At 41.2% G+C, this 22025-nt stretch overlaps 1 protein-coding gene across 1 annotated transcript in view; it reads left to right on the top strand.

Moving 5' to 3' along the window:
* itfg1 (integrin alpha FG-GAP repeat containing 1) overlaps window positions 1–22025 on the top strand; it is a 109375-nt gene that overhangs the window by 40839 nt on the left and 46511 nt on the right. Inside the window, exon 10 of the mRNA XM_068738971.1 lies at window positions 2868–3019. Coding sequence (XP_068595072.1) covers window positions 2868–3019 — 152 coding nt within the window. The remainder of the gene's footprint in view (window positions 1–2867; window positions 3020–22025) is intronic.

Here is a 22025-nt window from a genome sequence, read left to right as displayed (position 1 = left end):
TAAGAAGTTGCTTTTGTTGTTCCCTGTGCGGTTCCTCTCTCCTCCATTAATCAGCATTAGAACAGAAGAGACAAACAATGCACTGATTGCCTCAGGGTCAGCAGTAGTGCAGTGGTTTGCTGATGAGGCTGGGCAGGCTGCAAGGGCTTCACGCTGTCCTGTGAGACAAAGTCATAATATTGCTGACCACAGGCCAAAGGACTCTGAGAGTAAACTATAACACCTGCAATTTCATACACACGTGGACAAAAGTGTTGGTACCCCTCGGTTAATGAAAGAAAATCCCACAATGGCCACAGAAATAATTTGAATCTGACAAAATAATAATAAATGTAAAATTTCTCGGAAAAATAACCAATGAAAATCAGACATTGCTTTTGAGCTGTGGTTCAACAGAATTATTTTTAAAAGTAAACTCGTGAAAAAGCCCTGGACAAAAATGGTACCCTTGCCATAATATTTTGCTGCGCAACCACTGCAATAAAACGATTTCTCTAACTGGCAATGAGACTTCTGCACCTCTCAGCGGGTATTTTAACGGCTCCAGTTGCCTCGGGTTTGAAGGGTGCCTTCTCCAGGAGGCATGTTTCGGCTCCTTCCACAGATCCATGTTCAATAGGATTTAGATCAGAGCTCATAGAAGGCCGCTTCAGAATAGTCCAATGTTTTCCTCTTAGCCATCCTTCGGTGTTTTTAGCTGTGTGTTTTGGGTCATTATCCTGTTGCAAGACCCGGACCTGCGACTGAGACCAAGCTTTCTGATACTGGGCAGCACATTTCGCTCTAGAATACCTTGATAGTCATGAAATTTCATTGTACACTGCACAGATTCAAGACACCCTTGTGCCAGATGCAGCAAAGCAGCCCCAGAACAAAACAGAGCCTCCTCCATGTTTCACAGGAGGGACGGTGTTCTTTTCTTGGTATACTTCATTTTTGCATCTGTGAACATAGAGCTGATGTGCCTTGCCAAACAGTTCCCGTTTTGTCTCGTCTGTCCATATAGGACATTCTCCCTGAAGCTTTGTAGCTTGTCAACATTGCAGTTTGGCAAATACATCTGGCTTTTTTATGATTTGTTTTCAACAATGGTGTCCTCCTTGGTCGTCTCCCTCAAACAGCAGATGGTGCGATCTGACACTGATGTATCTGGAACTTGGAGTTCACCTTTATGCAACCCCTGACTGTTTTGACAAATTGGTCTAAAAATACAAGGATATACATCTACTACGTAAATACATAGACGACAATATATAATTATTTCTTATAAGCTATAAAAAGCAGCCTCAGCCTCTGAAATGCCGCACTTCAGATTGCGCAATCCCATAGACGCTGTGTTGAGCGCGTGCTGTCGGCACGTGCCAGTCGCTGTCTCTCTGTATGTCACCAATGTGATGTTTGTAGATGTTTGTAGACGTTTGTAGACACTTTTATTATATGCTCTTGTTTTTAATAGTCTTAGTAATGTATTTAACATATTTAGTCTTAATGGTTTGATATAAATCAACAGTGAAACATCATAAGGTGAGGCAGACAGTACCTCTGCCTCAAGACAGAGGCGAGCGTGAGCCCGTGTTTATTTGTTCTATCCACAAAATACGCACGTTACAAAGAAGAAGAAGAAGAAATACGCGAGTTACAAAGAAGAAAAAGAAATACGCGAGTTCAGGCAGTGAGCATTTCAAACACCATTCAGTGTAAATACACTCCTGACCTGACTCAGCCGTATTGTTTTATTGTTCAATTTCATTCTCTGAGAAAAAGAAATGGTCCATTTGTCTTCTTCTTTGTCGTCTCACTTTTACTGTGACTGAGTTATTAGTGCAGTTTAGGTCCTCAGTTTTTAACACCTATTTCTATTTAAGGGTATAACTGTAATTTAATTACCGGTAGGTTTTTATATTAGTTGCTTACATTTTGATGGAAGTCTCTAGGAAGTACTGTAGCTCACCAACAAGATCAGAAAAGGTGTTTGCGCCTGCTAAAGCACAAATACCGTAAAATTCTGCAGCTTGGTTGCATGTAAAATCAACAGCTATGATACCAATTTTAATCAATTTCTGCTGAAGCGCTCGCTGACACTGATGAGCCTGTTTTCAGCTTCACTCTCTCTCATTTATTTGTGCAGTCGCATTTGTGAGTCAATAAACATCATCCTTACATTAGGAGAATGTCTCAGAAAAAATGTGAAGAGGACAATAAAACGTCCGTCTTCAATTGTTTCTACTAAAAGGAATGTGATGCTATGTTTCAAATCTCATTGTGTTGGTCTGTGTTTGCACATTAAGCTGCACGAAGCCGAATGAACAATGTGTTAAATGTGTTGGTCTTTTCACACACTGATGTCCCTAATTTCCTAGTGGTTTGGTTTTGCTGACACATCACCTGCTACCCCCCCACCCCCACCCCCAAACAGAGGCGAATGTGTTGCCGCTGGGTTTAGTACCTCTGTTCACTTAGAATACACAGCTGGTTTGGGGAGAACCTAAATCACTAATATCACTGAGAGTTTCAAACAAATAGATAATAGGATCTGGACATGGTTTCTCAGACGTGCTCGTCGTATTAAGAACTGTTAGTGGCAGTTCAGACGACTGTCTCTGGGGGCTGCCCCTGCACCTGCTCTCTCTGTTTAGCATGCATGGATAGTTTAAACCTCCAGCATCTGGCCACACACATACACACACAAGTTTACACAAACATTATATATATACACACACAATCTCAAATATTTTTTTGCCAATTCTGTACTGCAGTTTCTTCTCAGAGTTTTTCCAACATATAAACTGATATTTGCTGAATCATTTGCATTAAGAATAATCTTTCCAGCTCAAATAGATATTTTTTGTTACACAACTTTGTTGCAGTGGGCGTCAGTGCTGTCTGATTTCCAGTGGAAGGAAGCACTTTGGAGCTTTGTCCGAGGGACTCCTGACCAACCTCTCGTCCTACACATCGGGGACTACAACCTTGATGGCTTCCCTGATGCCCTAGCAATTCTCCGCAACACAAGTGGAAGGTAGGAGGAAAAATGATACTGGCCTCCGCCTGCCTAAGGATGGGTATCGAAAGACGGTTTTTGTTGGGGACCGGTTCCCAGTGTTTCAATCCCTTGGCATCCTTTGCCATTTTTTACGAATGATTCCAGTGGCCCCAAATGCTGTCTCACTACACATGTTGCGGAGCTGACGCAACGTGCGTGGTGACGACACTCACCAGGTAGGCGACATGGCACCTCCAAAGTTTTGCTTTATTTCACATGAAATGAAGCAGGGCTACTTGCAACGTGGATGTAACATCAATATGCTAAAGCATTTACTCAGGCAACATGCAAAAACTTTGAACGAATGCCGTGTTTTTCATCACATCTGGAGAGAATCTCAACCGAGCTTTGGCTGCCGGCAACTTCAGCATATCCTCTAAGTGTGTTTCTGTGTGATCTAGTCAATGAATGAGATTCTTACTGGTCAGGGGATCCTTTGGAATTCTGTCAAGTGGGTCAGTGAACCCAATTCCAGCTAATGTTTTCGTTACTATACATCGCTTGATGAGCCGTGGATGCAGAGGCCCACAGCTCGTGTCCACATTAAAGCGCTGCAGATGAAGCTCTCAGGAAATAAACACTTAAATATGTCCCGTAACATTCCATATTTTGATGAGATTGTAATAACTGAGGTGTCTAGGGGGGGGACACAAAGTGGAATTGACTGAAACCTAATAAATCAAGATGCATCCTTAAATGGCTTATGTAAATCGCTTTCAAAACTGTGTTTCTTTCCAAGACTCAAAATAGAGAAGCGATTGACTCGTTTAATTACTGTGAAATTACTGTTCTTGCGATGACATTTTTTTTCCTGCTTGTAAAAAAAAAAAAAACCTCAGTGACAAACATTGATGTTTTTCCACTGATGTTTTTCCATTGATGCTCAAATGAATTATAGCTAATTCATTTGAGCATTAATTAGCTATAATGGAATGCAACTGCTAACATTTTGACATTTGTGACACAGGGAAAGCCTGAGCTTAGCTACAGGATAGGTGGTTTAAAAATGGTTTGCACTAGCGAGTTAGGACTTGGTGACATTGTGCTTTAATCAACAAGTGATTTAATGAGCCGGTGAGAGAGGGCTCCTGAGGTGAGCCTATTCTGGAGCGAATGGACGAGGCGACCGATAAGTGGGCCCTTTTTTAAAATCACTTCAGCCTGCGCTCGGACACAGAAGCCCCACGGATACCAGGGTGTGTGTTTGTTGAAGGGCCTATGCGGATTATCTGGCCTCAGAGATGCAGATAAGATAGCTGGAGGGTCATGGCTACGATTGTCGACGCATACTGATTGTGTTGTGTGTTTGCCTCTCTTAGGGAGGGGTTGATTGCTTGTCGGGCCTTGTCGAGCTTCCCACATGTGTATTGGAACCCTACGTTGTGTTTTAGATATATAATCACCACTAAGTTTTTTGCAGGGTTAACTCTTTGCCGTCACCCTCCTCTCCAAATTACATCTTTCTCACCAATTTGAATCACACACACAATCCATAGCTTGCCTTTTTTTCCTGATCAAATCATATTGAATGGCAAGACGGAGGATCTACGGTGGCTTGAAACAGAATATAAAAAAACATTTAATTGATGATGTTAAATGAACTGATGTGTCTTGTGTTGGTCTTAATGATTTATTATTACTGTCGTTGTTGTTATTGTTGTTATTATATCACGTATTGGTAGGTTGAGAGGCCTCGGACGCTGCTATAGCAGGAGGGTTAACTTGCTTGACTTCTTGCAGTAGTTGAATACCCCTGGTTTAAATGTTAGTTTAAGATTAAGACCTCAGGTGTGTCCAAGATCAAGATACATTGCCCTCAAACCCCAAGCTAGAGGCTAAGTCCTGGAGCCTTTGTGCTGACTGTGAACTATACCCCCCCCCCCCCCCCTCCCCCAATGTACATGAACTAATTCTGATCTGTAGTCTTTTTAGTAAAAGCGCAAAGGTTCAGAGGTCATCTTTGAGTGAGGAGATATGCTTGTTTTTGTTTTCATGGAGGGATTTGATCACATCTACCCCCTGATTTGGATTCAGTAGCACTCTGCAATCTACTCGGCATCGGGCCTTGGTTTGTCTTTGATTTCCCTCTCACCAAATGCTCTCTCCTTACCAAACATTTCTGCAGCCCACAATTGATCTATTTTAACTCCCACTCCTCCTCCATCCCCCCTCCTTTTCTCACGCTCTCTCCATTCTTCATCTTGCTCGCATGTGATTATTTATAGCTGTTTTTCAGATTAAAGTCTTGCCAATCGGCCGTACTCCTCCCAGCAAAATGAGCAAACCACCATTCTTTGTTCTGAATCAGAAGATGAGGGAGTGAGCTGCATTAGACAAGAGTTATCAGGTAAAATCAATGGAATCAATGCTGGGACTGATGGTGGGAACAGTCTGAACCTTCATGTTGTTGGGAGGTCATTTCTTATGCAGGAATAATTTTAGACAAAAGTCTGTTTCTTTATTGTTGCATTTTTTTCATTCATAAGATCTCAACTGAAAAATCGGGTATCTTCATGATACTGAAGATGTTAAAATACAATTCTGCCAAACACCAGTTTCCATTACCTTTTATCTGGTGGTGAAAGCAGCAAGGTAAATAGAGTCTATGCTTCTTATCAGTCTCAATTTTCTTTTCTTTTTTTTACCTCTTATTGAGGAAAGCGAGTGTCCAAAGCCCACATGGGGTACGTAATCCCTTCATTGTGTTCTTGGTCAGCCCAGAGTCTCCTGCCAGTGCCATCAGTCCAAGGCAAAGGGGCTTCCAGGGTGCATCATAATCTGATTAGCTCACCCTGCCACTAAGACAAACTCCATTTTGTGATGGATTGTTGATTAATGCCAGTCATTCATGACTTTAAACTCTGCAGTCTTATTATTTCAGTCAGTGCACAGAGCTCACAACCATAGGAGAACCCTGGAAGCATAATATATTGAACTGAATACCTTGGACACATTAAAAGTTCACTCTTGTCCTCTGTCCTGTTAGTTAAGCTCCAGCTTACCTAGTAACTTACTCATTTGGTGAGTCTGTATTACTGGTTTAAACATAGTTAAGAGATAAAGACATGTAGTATCTAGCAAATAATGGCATAAGTCATCACTCCTCTTCTAAGGTAAGCATTGACTGTATATCACAAAATACTACTCCCAAAAGCATCAGTGTTTGTTCAGACTCCGAGTTAGCAAGTTTTTTATCATGTGCACTTGAAATTGAATGTCAGTATTCATTTCTGCATTTACTACCCAGCCTTTCCTTCGATAAAATAATTCCTGTCTGCAGTCAGAAGGGTCTGGCGCATCATTTACTGATGTGTGAGTCACTAGGCTGATGCTTTATGGTGCCATCTGTCAACAAAAAGCAAAAGCGGTTGTTTTCTGCTCCAAAAGGAGTATAAGTATCCGGACCCTCTACCAGTCATTTAGAACTGAAGAAGCCTCTTGCATGAGAGGGGGAAACATTTTCAATCAAACTTGAATAAGTCCAGTTGATTCTTCGTTTTTGCTCTTCGTGAAAAAGCAAAAGCATTTTAGCAATAGCCATGCGTTCCTGCTTTATCTCACATTATTGCTAATCTCATCAAAATTAAGTGGGATTGTTGGAAATGTTCAAAGGTCGGGACAGATTTTCAGTGTGTGCACGTGTCCATGCATGTTCATATATGATTTCCATCAGCAGCTCCTAAAACTCCACTCCGTAGGCTCCACATTACATTCAGGTCACAGGACAGACGTCGCCTCCAGAGCGCCTGCCTCTCCTCTGCTCTGTCTCACACACTCACACAGACAAACATCGTTGATTCACCAGCGCGAGTGGAAGGATTTGGCTGAAAAGACATCCTATAGGTGTTCCATTGTTTGCAAAGAGATGAGCACTTGGGCTTTTTGGTAGATAACCGGCTGCACATGCGACGAGACGCCCGCACAGCAAGATCAGTGGTGTCGATCCAAAATAGCTTTCTTTTGTTCCTTGTGTTATCTTGTATGCAGGAAAGTCTTTGCCAGAAGATAGTGTCGTTCTTTCAGGTGTAGATGTGACAGCGCAGTACTGCAGTACATATACTGGTTTACACACCGCATTCTCAAATCTCTGCAGGCAAGACAAACCATACAGCTGTCTGTATATTCATGTTCCCTTCTGACTCCCTGTGTAGTCACACCGTTTCTTATGAGACGTTTAGTTCAAGGGTAATATGTATCTACAGTACTGCATTTTCATGCAGGAGAGCTGCAGATTTGAGATCAAGAAAGCAGAAAATATTTTCTGATGCCTTCTGCTGGGTGACTGCATTTATGCAACAATTGTGAACACAATTATCTAGCTTAATATGGTTATTATGGTATTGATTATTAACTCATTGAGTGTCAGCCATTTTCAGGTCAGCTATATGCCGAGTGTCCCAGTTTTTGCGCATTTTTTTTTTCAAGCCCCGCCGAATATTATTTCCTATAACTATGCATGCGCCGAACCTACCAAATGAAAGATTACGAAGGATTGGCTGGATGGTTTAGTTAGCTGTTTTTGGGTTGATAAGGACCCAAACTCACCATAATAGTGTAGAAACATGGGAAAAGTGAGTTTTTCATATTATGGGACCTTTAAGCTTGCACTTTTGGAAAAGGTTAATGAATCTGTAAGAAAAAATTTTTAAGGAAATAACGAAAGCTCTGAGAAACTGCCGACTTGGCTCGTTGATCATGACTCCACACACGCGCTCTTGTGTTGGCATGTGAATTGGCAACCGACATAAAGCCGAGCCACTGCTTCCAGGTTTTTCATTTTACCATTTATCTGAATCCTCTTCAACAAGGGGAACTCAACACTCCTAAACAGATGTTGTGCCATGTGGAAGGGGAAATCTGAAAGACACCGAGGATGAACGACAGTACAAAGCAGGAAAGGAGGGGAAACGGAATGCGGCTGTCATGGGCAACTGAGCGAGAGACGGGACGGAGAGAAAAAGAGAGAGACATATAATAAGGAGATAATAAGTCAGCGAGTTCCTTATTATGTTCCATATTTAAAATCATTTAAGAAACATATCAAACTGTCTGTCAATGATATAAAGTAATTGTATTTGTCTCCAAAGTTTGTTGGATTTGCATTTCAATATTCTCAAAGTCAACCGCTGATGACACGCAATTAAATTTCTTTAACAATCATAAAACACACTGGAGACAGACAATTCCATCCCTGTCACACTGCAAAGCCATTACAGCACCCATTAATACTGGCAGAGAAGAATGCTTAACTAAAATAACAAGAAAGCAAATACATGGCTATAAGTGAATAGACCTTACTGTGGAGGCTGAGGAGTGTGATCCCTCCACAATAACAATAGTATGGAATTTATGAAGTGTTCATCAGTTCTATGGTAGCATTAGAAAAAAGCAATGCTATTCATAACACAGCTTCACAGCTGTCATGGTGTCAGCGTCATACAATTTCCTATTTAAGTCAGAAGAATTCTAGATGTATATATTTTTGTTTAGACTGTCTACTCACTCACTGTCACTTGCACAAGAGATATGGTAAATTATACGTTCAGCTGGCACAAATGCAAATCAGGCTTTCTGTGGTTTATTTAAATGTGGCTGTAGGACATAGGATGCCTCGTAGTGAATCCAGATTTCCCCAACATCGTGCCTCTTTACTCTGCAGCTTCAGTACTTTTTCCTCATGCATTTTTCACGTGCATGTAAATGACCAGTAATAATATTTGGAAAAAAAATGTCAGCGTCAAAGCCCTTATCATGTGCATGTGTCTAATGTCCACATACACGTGTTTCTGTAGCATCTCGAGGGAAAAACACAGCCTTTTCACCTTCCAGGCATCCTGATTTGTGTCAGATCAGAGATTCTCCGGGCTTTCTAGGCTTTTGGAAAGCCAGAGAAGACTCATTTACAGTGACGTTTAACCTCAGAAGATAACCGTGGCTCAGATGCATGATTGGCAGTTCAATTCTGTGGAGCTCTGATGTTTTATCCCATTTGCCAGAATGAGAGTTGGCACTATAGATTTCTGGACAAAATTTGTTAGATTTGTACGTTTGCTTAAATTCGTATATTTCATACATCTAGAATCAACATTTCAACAATATCTGCAAAGATACGTTGAAACATAATTCTGAACAAGATTTCATTTCTTGAAATGTTGCTGAAGGTCTTGTTCGGTTTCGACACCCACTCATACCTGTATTGTTAGGATCATGAACGCATCATGCTTTGGCTTGAAATGGTTAATTTCCAGACAACCACAACCACTGTCCCCTCCTCTTCCTCATTTGCTAGGCCAGCTCATATACATCTACTGCGGTCCAAATGTGACAAGTCATGTGCCGATGTTTTTACAGAACTACCACCTTTTTAATCCTGCTTTATTTTAGATTAGATGAATTTTCACATCCTATAGATTTAGAATATGAAATTGCCTGACTGGATTCAGGTTATATTAAGAGCATAGCATGCGGTAACTATTATTCAAGCAGTATTGCAGTTCTCCCACCCCCCCTCGTGCCCACCACATAAAACTGTCAAACTCAAACAAAGCAATGTACAAGTCAGTGAGTACCAGCATGGCATAAATACTTGTCATCTACAAGTTTCACTGTGGAAAGAATAATTCATTAGTCGAATACGCTTCTTTTCTAGGACTGTGTTGTTTTCTCTAAAGAGCTGAATAATTAAAAGGAATTAATAATATATAAGTTACTGCACTGAATCAGGTTTTTTATAATATAGTATGAAAATCATTTTGATTACCAAGACGAGGAATATTTTCCCCTCGTGGATTATACATTATCTGTGATCTTTTTGGAATATTCCTTCATTGTGTTTTCTCTCTGCCTGCGAAGAGATAGAGATTTTTATGAATACTCAGAAATTCAGATTTTTACCATTTGTAACCCAATTAAATTAGAGGTCTGCAAAAACGATATGACCGTGCAGTGTGACATTAAACCATGCTCTGAAATCTGACATGTACATTGCAGAAGTAGCATTAGTTACTGGCCTTTGCAGAGGTTTTGCACAATTCTGACAAAGGTGCAGGAATCAACTTACTATAACGTCTGATCCTGAAAATATAATACATTAATGAAAACCACTGTGTTCATAAACCATTTGGATAGATGACAGTGCTTATGGACCCACATACTTGTCAAACCTATTGGTTTGTGAAATACACTGTGTGTTGGCTACTATTGTTAAGTTACTTAAAGGAAAAACATTCAGTACTGAGTACATATTTCTGTAAAATGCATTTGCTGAATCATCCACCGCTCAATTAATTAGTGCATTCATTAATTAGTGTACTCTGAGATTTACACACTTGTAGCCTATTATAATTAATGAAAATGTAATTGCTACCCCGGCCTACAATGAATTCAATATTTATGTAATTCAATAAAAATGGGAGCATATTCAAAGATTGATGAACATTGATAGACCCACATTATTATTATTTTTTCAACAGTGAGTGTTAAGGGGCCCTTGTACAGGGGTAAAAATGTAATTTAATCGTGTGTTTGCAGTGTGAAACAATGACAATAAAAGCTAATCTAAGTAAATGACAGAATCTCGTGTCTGCCTCAATCCAGTTTTAAGAAGCTGCTTCGTCTCTGTTGGCCGAACACACACCTGATCTCAGGGGGGATATAGGGCACTGTGTGTGAGTGTGTGTGTGTGTGTGTGTGTGTGTGTGTTTGTGTGTGTGTGGAAGCCACCTTCAAAGTTACAAACCATTCCCAAGGGCCATACCGGTAATTTTTTCATGCAGGAAACACTCATCCTGAAAAGTCATCTCATTGATCGTTTTACCTTTGTAACTGTTAGAATGTGAGGATGTTTCCATTATTTATGATGTTTCCATTATTTATGTGGTTTTTGCTGTATCTGTGAGTATTCCTTATAAGTGATGGGTCCAAAGAAAGCGAGTGGTAAGGATAGCAGTGACAAGAAAAGACACATGATGATGAGGTTGGAGATGAAGCATGAAATTATCGATCGTGACCGTGGTGTCGGCGTGAGTGATTTGACACATCAGTACGAGCGGAGTACATGGATGATATGTACAATCCTCAAACAGAAGGAAGCCATCAAGAACACAAGTCCTTCCAAAGGCAGAACTATTATGTCTATTATTATGTAAGTGTACATGTAAGGTACAATTACTGTACTTATACGGTGATATTTGACAGGTCACTCGATGAATATTTATACATTCTGTGCAAGAATGCCTCCATTTCTCATGTAACCCGAGGGAGAAGTACAAATAGCTTCTCTGGTTGAGATGGCTGGAGAGATATTCAGAAGGCCTCCGCCTCTCACCCCCTCAAGACATGTTTGACCATTTGTCTATCTGGCAGGCCAAAAATCATCCTATCCTGCCTGTCACATGCGTTCAATCCTACATTTGTGCTGATGATTTTTGGCAGGAAGTACAGAGTCCCTCTGTGTTAGCACAATTGTCATAAACACTCATTTGTTGTCTTTGTCACTCGAGCTTAATACGCAGAAGTGCCTGGAGGCTGAAAGAGGCGGGAATCCAGATGTCCAGTTCCTGCTACTGTTTTTGTTTTTTTTCCTTTCGAGCATGTGAAATGAGTGTTGGTGTTTTTAAACGATGTGAAATATATTTATGTTCTGAGGCAAACAATTATGTGAAGTTTACCGGTTCAACTCCCTCTCCTGTTTTTATTTCAGACTATTGTTTGCGTATGTGTTTATTTTATATAATTATTGATACACTTCTTTTATAGATTGAAGCATATTCAGTTTGTTATATATATCTGCATATTATAAAAACATTCCACCTCTCAATAGTGATATTGCACGAAATAAGTATTTTATTTATGATATATGTCTAAATATTTATTTTGCTATTCCTTTTGCCTTCGGAATATTTAAACCAGCACTTTCCTGTACGCTCACTCATCTCCGATATGTTTGCATTTGAGTTGTTGTGTGTTTACTTCGTGTGTATCGTGTGTTTGTTCTTATGTTAAGGTAAGGAGTGCTGCGTCGGCAGCCGCTAGCTGTGCTAACTGTCCATCAGCTCTTTTGAATAAGACCAACTCTCTGTCAGATGAAAAACACAGATGAGTCTTCAGACGGGCGGTCAAAGATTTGAATCGGACAGAACATTTCTCTGTTGTAGAAATATTAATGAGAATTAGAAGAATGTACACCACCAAAAATGCCTAATGTAAATGCTTGCCTTCGTCCTGCTCACTCGTCTATAGGAGCTCACTTTCCCTTGGTCTTTTTCTTTCGCCCTCACTTTGTGCAGCAAAGCCGTCGTGTCTCCCCGGACACCACCAGAGATGCTCCATGGGAACATACCACTGGCTGCCATTAAGCATAAAGATAATAGCCCCTTCTTTGCCCACCAGTTTACTTTGGAAATTAATTAAATCTTCCTCATTAAGGCTGGAGGGCTCTCTGGGGGATTGGGGTTGAGCGGACTGGCTCTGTGTGCTGTGAGTGTGCCAGAGAGAGTTGGACAGACGCTGCGTTTTTTTTAGTTAGCGAGTGCTTGTGAAATGAGCGCTGCTGCGTGAACGCAGTGAAATGGGAAGGAGAGCTCACTAACAGCTTGAAAACTGCCCGCTTAGCTTCCAGGCTGTTGCATTGTTCATTTTATTATGGAGGGATCAGCCATGGCGCCGCTTCTGTGGCTATTTATTCAAGAACTGTCTGCTCTTTGAAGAATATTGTCTGATTCCCTGTAAAAGGTATCAGAATCATCATATATATAGGGATTACTCCTTTTTCCCATTTTTGCGTTCTTTCTTATTTTGCTTTCACTTTCTAGGAATGGTGAATATTCCTGCTGGTAGTCATGGAACATATTTCAACATCACATGTTTGTTTTTTTAAGCTGGGATGAATGGCTTATTGTGTTTCTCTCACCACCGTAAACATTTCAATCTCAATTAGTTAAACCTACTGGTCACTGACCCGCTCTACAAACTGAGCCACAGCCGCCCCAATCAAGACAGTCAGTCGTTCACACAGACATTCACACCTATGGACAGTTTAGGGCGACCAATTCAACCTAATCTGCATGTTTTTGGCGGTGGCAGGAAGCCGGAGAACCCGGAGAGAACCCGCACAGACACTGAGAGAACATGCAAACGTCACAGAAAGGACATTGTGGGTTCTTGAACACATTAAGCACCAGATGTGGTCTCCTCAGCACCAGATGTGATCTTGTTTTTATTTTCAGGAAAATGTGGGCACAGTGAGGCACTTTTGAAAATTTAAGCTAAAGAATTAAGCATTCTGAGGCTACCTGAGAAGAGGAACGATTGTTCCTTATTGTATTCCTGCTGGATCAAGCTTGCGATAGTCCTGATCTCACTTTCTGCACCATCTTTGCCAGCTTTGTGACAGAAAAACATCCTGCCTCTTGTGCCTCCGGCAGTCCTTGGCTTTCTTCAACCTTGTCCCGTGTAAAAGGTCACAACAAAGGGAAGATGTCATTTTTAGTCTCATTCAGTCAGCTCATCCTGCACATAAGATTTTAAAACACTTGCAAGAACATGCGATGCATAAACAGACATTTTAATATGGCAACATTTTTTCTAATAGTGTGATACATGGCATGTATGGTGAAATTAGCATTTTGGTATCGGATAGCCAAACATGTTGAACATAAGAGGACACAGCGTGCCCTTGCAGGATGAGAGCGCCAACAGGTTTTGCGCTCTCCATTGTGATGACGGTGACACAAATGTTGTTTCATTGTGGACACAGATGTGATTGTCCTTCCAGACTGTTTTTTTTTTTAAATACAAATGCTCTAATAGTCACCTGAGCTGCTCGTCGCAGGTCGGCTTCATAGTCACACACAAACGCACACATTCAGGCAGTGCCCTCACGCAGACCCAGCGCCCTGCTGGCTGCGTGTTTGATGTTGAAATGGTCCACCCTGAATTCATAAGAGCCCCCCCCCTGTCGCACGAGAACTGGTTTAATGTCACACTGCAATCTCCATGTGTGTGTGTGTGTACTGACATGTAGCAGGCGAAGCTATTTGTGGAATAGGAAATGAGGTCACAGATGGAAACAGCTGAATTTCAGTGATTTCTGTGTATCGTACACCACACCCCTGACTACTGATTACTGGGGATTATTGTAATTAGGGTGACTACTGATTGAAACCGCTACTCCGAGGGAGTTGTGGCACATCCATAGGACGTCCACATAAATAGGCACATGATGATGATGAATATATTTATTAGATAGAATGTTAAAGTACAAGTACAGTCAAACAGTAGCATGTATTACAGTATGAATAAAGTCATACATCCTGTCTAAGAGGAGCATTTCAAAAAAGCCCTTGCGGTCTTGTTTCCATTGAAAGTCCTTGGTACATAAATCATCGACATTTAACAATACAAATAAAAATAAAACCAATATTAAATTGCTCAATTGATGCAAAATAACAATAGAAAAATTGATCCGGAGAGAGTCGTGATGACTATCTCCATTTCTGTCCCCCTAAAATCCTACATCTGTGAATGAAACTCTTCAGCTTATAGGTCAGCGATTGGCGAACAGAAGCGCAGCACCATCGTTTACCTCTCTGCTTGAGGTTGTTTTGCCATTAAAATCACCAAAGGTGTCAGTTTCTAACTCGTCCTTCTCACTTCCTGCAACTGCCTTGTTAAATGGCAAGAGAGCGATTAGTTCTGAAGACTCAACTTGACTGTCTTTCTGCCCGCCTGTCAGAAATCAGTGTCCATGTAATGATTAATAAATATGTCTACAAAACACACACACGCTGGTGTCGAACATTTTCAACCACCCACCACGTTCCCAAACAAATTCTTTTCCCACTGCACCTTCTGTATTACCATTTAAAGCATGGTGGGCAGTGCAATTCTTTCAGATGATTTCTTTATTGTGTGTTGTATTTCTAGATATATTGAAGTGGTGACAGATGCTTCCAAGTATTGTACTTTTTTCCTCAGACATATAAACTGCAAATGTACAAACTTGTCACGGCACAGTAGTTAAAGTGTGCGCCTCGAGTCCTCTGCAGCAGTCCGTGCAGGTTCGAATCCACCCATGTGTTTCATGGCCTTACCCCACTCTCTCCCCCGTGTTTCCTGTCACCTCTTCAGCTGTTAAATGAACCTGTTTGCCACAGCTCAGATGGAGCTGATCTTTTCCTGGACGATGCTGCTTTGCTATTAAACTTTCACTCTGTAAACGTGGACTGTGATTGGCCTGTGTGAGCAGAAGATCATAGAAAGTCTATTATCATCAGATTCTAACTGCCTGCATGTTAACCTGCTGTGCTTGGAAGTGTGCAGCGTCTCTTTTAATAGGCAGATGCATTCATCACTTCTACTGCTGCGACATCACAGCAGGTAGTTAATATTTTCCTCATTAAAGAGGCACAGTTTCACCCACCCACATCCTGTCCCCTATTAGTCAGAATGATCATTTTTATGACCTCGCCCACCCAATCCTGCGATCCCACAACACATGTCCTCCTCCTCAATTCAAGAGAACATTTGTTCACAGTCAGTCAAGTGGTGTCGACGGGACTGAGCCAGTCGAAAGAAGAGTGCAGCTATTATAATTGCAGTATGCCACGTGTCAGTAGTTGTCAGTAATATTGTGAATCGTTAACTCATTCAATGCCATTAACGTCTCAATATGTTTTTTCTAACCCAAACCTTCACTGCCAACCCTGACATTGAAATCTGCCTCTCTTCAATGGCCAATAACTGGCCATATTATTTCATATGACTATGCAGACACCAAACCTACCAAATGAAAGACGAGACTTTAATCTTTCATTTGGTAGGTTTGGTGTCTGCATAGTCATATGAAATAATATTCTGTGGGGCTTGGATAATCGGGCAAAATGAGCGAAAACTGGGGCACTCTGCATAAAGCCGAGCTGAAAATGGCTGGCACTCAATGAGTTAATTCATGTTATGGCATGTAACTAGCAAAGGGAAATTAGGCATACACTAAATGCAGTTGCACCATATACCTTGGGCGATTCATTATAGATTCTTCAGTGCAATGGGCAACATATTCTTAGTTTCTGGACAATAAGTTTTAATATGGCTGTGCATGTGTTCACAGTGTACATGCATGTGTCTGTTTGTGTCTCCATCTATCAGTATGCAACCCGACCAAGGAGCTGCCAAGAGCTTAGCAGCTGTTGCTAGGCAATGCCATTTAAAAAAATCTGTCTCCTCTCTGTGCGCAAGAAGCAGTGTAGCTGTGATTGTCTCTCGGTTTTGTTGGTAATGCCAGGGCAGGAGCAGCTTTGGTGGTGGGAGGTTGGTTTGGCCTCAAATGACTTCCTGAGCAAAGAAAATTATGAAACTTTCTAAGGAGGCTATTTAGTAAGATCACGAGTCACTTTGAAGAAGGTTTATTTTATACGCATTCCAACACTGCTCAAGGATTAAATCAGTGGAGGTGTGTATGTGTGCTTCATTTAACCGAGAGCACATCTGTTCCTTTAAAATGATCATCTTCATTGTGGATATACTTTATAAATACATCTGTGTTCTTATGTATATACCTTCAGATAAGTGATGTGACAATCAAAGATTTGCAGCTGTCATTGTCGCAGTTGTTGAGATATTTGAGTCTGCCCCAAAGTGTTGAACAGAACATCCAAGCAACCAAATGTACTTTCTGTTTTTGCTTCCTAGCAAAAAAATGGATTATCATCATAATCCATGTGTGAATGCAGATGAGTGTCGTGCTGCATGCTTGTCTTTCACTGTATCAGGAGTTCATTTTTAGGACATTGATTCCTTTGAAAACATTTCCCTGTGGGTGTAAAGGCTAGAGGAACCTCAGCGTTTCCGTTGACTAGGAGGAATTCTTCAAGCACTCTGAGATCACTTCCAAAGGAGGTCGCTTGACTGTGATTGTGCGCGGTCCTGCGTTCATCACACAAAGGCTTGCACAATGAGACGCCACATCCTCTCTGGGCTTTGCCAGCATGTTGTCGTCATCTCACTGTCTTCGTCTATGTAGGTCTGCTCAGTCCTTTGCTTCACTCACCTTTTGTCTCTGTCCCACTTTCCTCTCTCTCGCTCTCTGTCAATTTTGCTGTTTCTTTCTGACAATCAGTTTGGGGGTTTGTTGCACTTGCCACGGCTGAATAATTCCAACTGCTTTTGGGATGGCTGTAAGCGACAGAGTACAGTCGATTCCTTAAAACATTAGCGAAATACTTGCCGTATTCTGTTATGTAATTCAAAGGTCCTGTTTAGAGTTGTGAACAGAGGCCACAATGTCAAATGTTTCAATGTTGATGCGGGTCAAACCAAAGCACAGAAATGGGGGGGGGGGGGGGGATCAGATTGTTCTAAACATTTCTTTATAAAATCTTGCATATAGGATTATAGGTAGAGGTGTAGTCTTGTGGCCGCTGCACATCAATTCTTGACTGATTTTGTTTTTCTTTCAGTTCAAAATCAGTTCAGATCATTAGGATCATGATTAAAAATTACCTTTTCAATTTATTGATCACAGGGTCTAGGATACACCAGTCAAATGTTTTTGTAGTTATTTTATTAATATGTTTTCTTTAATGTATGTATGTAATTATTTGTTTATACATTTGTTCAGAGCACGGCACAGTGGCACATTGGGTAGCACTATTGCCTCACAGCATGGGGTTCTGGGTTCGATTCCTTCCTATGCAGAAGCTAGTATGTTCTGCCCCTGACTGCCTGGGTTCTCTCCATGTTCTCCAGATTCCTCCCACCTCCAAATACGCTAAACTTGACTTGCAAGGTGGATAAGCAGTTGTAGACTAGATGATTGCAACCTGGCGCGGGGGGGCGCAATAATTAGTCTGAGCAGGGACTTGAACCAGTGACCCTCCGGTTCCCAACCCACTGCTGATGTGGATAATGCCATTTTATATACAATTACCTCTCTTAGGTAGCTCAATATTCTGGTTTTTATTGTGTTGTACAGCAAACTTTAATTGAACTGTAAGACAGCAACATGCGTTCTGTTCTCCAGAGAAAGGAAAATGGTTCTACAAGCGGTTGATTTACTTTTTATTTTGAGGATTTCTTGTCAAAGTGCTCGTGGATTTTTGTGGATGAGGTTTGCACTGCTTCCTGCTATCTGGTACGTAAAATTCAACATATCAATACTGTTATTGGGAAACTTACTTTTCAGGATTAGAACTAATCGAGTAATACAAAGCCCATGAATGTAAATTGTTTGGCTATTTTATTTGCATTTATTTATGCAGGGACAGCGACTCCCAGAAAGGCCCCAAGTTGGATTTGAACCTCTGACCTTCTTGCTGTGAGGCAACATCGCTACCCACACTTTAAATCATGCTTTCATGGTGTCACAATGATGAACCTTAATTATACTGAAACAATAATTCAAGGAGATTTCTTATCATAAGGTAGGTTAGACAAATCCAGCTTGACTTTGATTGGCATCATTTAAAAGATTTTAGAGAGCAGATTATACTGGGAGTAAAAAATGAGGATACAACAAATCAAAGAAACTTGATTCATTACTCTGGATTGAAACTTACTTAATCAAGGTAAAGTAATTTTAAATTTAGAGAAGTTAACTCAACAACGCGTGACTGAACATGTGAATTGTGTGGAATGGGAGGATTTAGGAGGGAGTTAACTGGAAGTTACACTCGATCTTTTTCAACAAGATGATTGATGAGCCTGTTGTCATTAAAACTGTAATATGTAGACACCATCCTCTGCATAAAAAAAGATAACACATGCTCAAAGCTATTTTAACGGCGTCCATGCCCAAAAAGCATCAACCTAACACACACAGATGGCTGGATGGACAGAAGTTGATGAGGTGGATAAAAGCAAATGAAATGAAAAGATCAGTATAGCCGTGGTGTAGAGATGGATGGATGAGCAGATGGGGAACAGGAAAGGTGGGCAGGTAATTGTGGCCTCTCAGAGTGTTTGAGGCGGAGGGAGAGAAGGGTTGTCGTGATCGGCCGGTCAGCTTCCCGCCCGCCCACTGCTACTCCGGATACCAATTAGAGAGGAGGCAGGTAGAGCTAGGAATACTGAAACACTCCCTGCGGCCAAGCACGCACCCGTGTTGACACTGGGTACACACAATAGTCGAAGTGCCTTGGGCACACACTCTTGGAGGCATAACAAAAATGCTGACCATTAGTTCAGAAATTGCCAAAATTGCACATTTCTCTTATTTTTAAAGTTGAATTTTGGGTTTTCACCAGTCCAATTTAGACTATTTTTTTTAAAGCTGACACAAGGGAAACGAAAATTAGCTGACTTACTCCCTTACTTGTTGCTTCATAGTACGAGAAACAAAATTGTTCAATACCTTTAATTTCTCTAAATGAGCTCATCTATTTTCAGATTATTTGTAGCAGATTATATATTTTAGAAATGAATTTTCTGTCTGATCTCATTCCAAGTCTTTTAATTCTGGATTTTTTTGTATTCAATGTGGTTGTTGTTTCCTGGCTTGCAGTTGCAGGGTTTGAGGAGGAGACTTGTTATCCTTTTATTAAGAGTGTGTGTGTGTGTGTGTGTGTGTGTGTGTGTGTGTGTGTGTGTGTCTGTGTCTGTGTGTGTGCCTTGTGACATTGAGTACATCTGCACCATCACTACCCCCTGCAGCGCCAGAGATGAATTCTTTTGAAGAACAAAAATCCCAGCAAGGACATACGACTATCAATGAAAAATACACCTACCTTCTAGAGTTCAGCTTGAAACTATGAAATGTTCACAATTCTCTCAATACACACACACACATTTATATTCATATATTAGATGTCCCAGCTGGAGGCCTGATTATCTGCTGGGGACCATTAGCAGGGTGTTTCTAACAGGGCCTTCGTGACAACCAGTCATAGTGTGTGAGCGCAGGCCTAATGAGAAGGGAGGAAGGGTCTGGTGGTATGCGGTACTGATGAATTGCACAGAATGACCACCACCACCACCAGATGCATAGAGCCTGTAACACCAGCAGAACTGCAGCGAAAATTGTCTTCTCAATTAAGACAATTAGAATCAATGTGCTGAAACATCAAGTGTTAGTGCTAAGAAATGATTCAATTATTTCACTTTCCTGTAGCTTGTCTTGTTTTATATTCAGACAATCACTGTGTTGGCAGCTGAATCCAGACCTCACTCACTTAACTTGACTATGGCAACCGCATAATTGGCACTCGAGTCAAATCTTCCTCTTTGAGTGCAGTTGAGAAATCAGTGAAAGCTGAAAAGGACGGTTTAAAATCTGAAAAGTGGTGCATTCTGGAAGAAAAAAGGTTTTGAACTGACCGAGCCTCTGATTTCACGGCTGTTTCGTCAATCGAATTTCCAATGCTGTTCATGCTTTATGCATTAAACAAATAATGTGTTCCACTTTGATGGAATAAATGTGAGGTAATGATTATGTTGTGTTTGAATTTTTCCCTCTCCATGTATTTTCCCTGCATCACAGTGCAAGTAAGTGATTTGGGGTTGTTTCTCTTTAGAACCCCTGGTGTTCACGCACAAAGGTCGATGCACTCAAGTTCACGGTCTTACATCCAAACATCTACTGTCAAAGCGAAATGGACTAAAAAAGAAAACTGCATTCTAAACATTCAGTGGGAACTTCATGAATTCAACAGATCCTAACGCCAGGCTAAGAGCACTGCAGAGCATGTATTATCCTGATAGCTGTCATTTTCAATATAGTTAGCGCAAATAGCCCTGTTAGCCCAATCTGGAATGTGGTTTGTGTTTATGTGTGAGAGCATTTTCTTAATTGGCAGCTTCAGCCATCCATTTCTTGTTTCTCATGCATCTATTTCTGGCGGAAGACTGATTTGCTTTCATGCTTTAGGGACAGGAAGCACAAAGCCAAGAATGTCCATTTATCTGTGTCTGTCTCTGGCTGATCGTGTCTTATATGCTGCTTCAGCTACGATGCAAAGTCCAACACAGTCCTAGGATGGATGGACGGCGTCGTATTAATGGCAGTAATCAATCATTCAGCATGCATGAGTTTGCTGTACAATATTCTGTTCATTGTTGTTTCTGAAAATGAGACTATCTTGCTGTAAGTAAGGCACATTTTATGTTTTCCTGAGACAGCCTCAAAAGCCTTTCAAGCATCCTCGATGACAGATGTCCCATCAGCCTCTGAGATTTTGCTTTGCCTTCATCTCAACTCCCGAGACACTCTCATTGGGATGGAGTTGGAACCAAGAAAGGCTACTTTAAATCTTCGGAGGGGGGGGGGGGCTATCACGGCTAATCTATTTTTAGAGCATGGTTTGTTTGTTTTGTCGCCAGTCCCATCAAGATCTAAGAACAGGTACAGAGAGCCATCTACAAAAACAGAAGGACATTTTGAGAAGAAGGCGGAAGGCGGTTTAAGTGTCTCTAGAGAATCGGAAGGACGTCGATGGTGGTTGCTAAGCACACAAAGCACAGCGAGAGAAGTGGAGAAGAAAGGAGATTGGGTCCCGAAATAGCCTGGGTTCATTTCCCATGAAAGGGTCACGCCCCTCCAATGTTTGCTGCACGTCTAAATGTATGCTTAAGTTGTATATTCAGCTCGTACATGAGAAGAGGTAGACGCTGGGTGCGTCTCGCTACAACCGCAGGCCGGATTCTTGTGTGGCATTGTACCTGATTAGCATTTTCTTTTTTTGTTCTGATTACAAGTAGACATGCAGTAATTGGAGTAGAGCAAGGCGGCTCTGCCTGCGGCTGTTGTTTTATCAGATATGCAGATGCTACTTTCGTTACCTCAAATACTACCTTATGCTCAAACCTGAATAGATAAATCTATGTTTCCTGACTGGCAGTCGATCAATCCGCCAGAGATACTGGTCAGACTTTTCACTGGCCGCGCTGAGAAATCATAGGTTGGGATTGCTCATAATTAATTAGCTGCTGAAAAGGCCTCTAATGAGCTTTCTTAATAACTGTTTGACAACTGTGAATTTAGGCTCGTGAA

Source organism: Brachionichthys hirsutus, chromosome 1 (genome assembly GCF_040956055.1).
Source record: "Brachionichthys hirsutus isolate HB-005 chromosome 1, CSIRO-AGI_Bhir_v1, whole genome shotgun sequence".
NCBI lineage: Eukaryota > Metazoa > Chordata > Actinopteri > Lophiiformes > Brachionichthyidae > Brachionichthys > Brachionichthys hirsutus.
The sequence above is the reverse complement of the archived record's forward strand: the minus strand, read 5'-3'. Positions and strand labels throughout refer to the sequence as shown.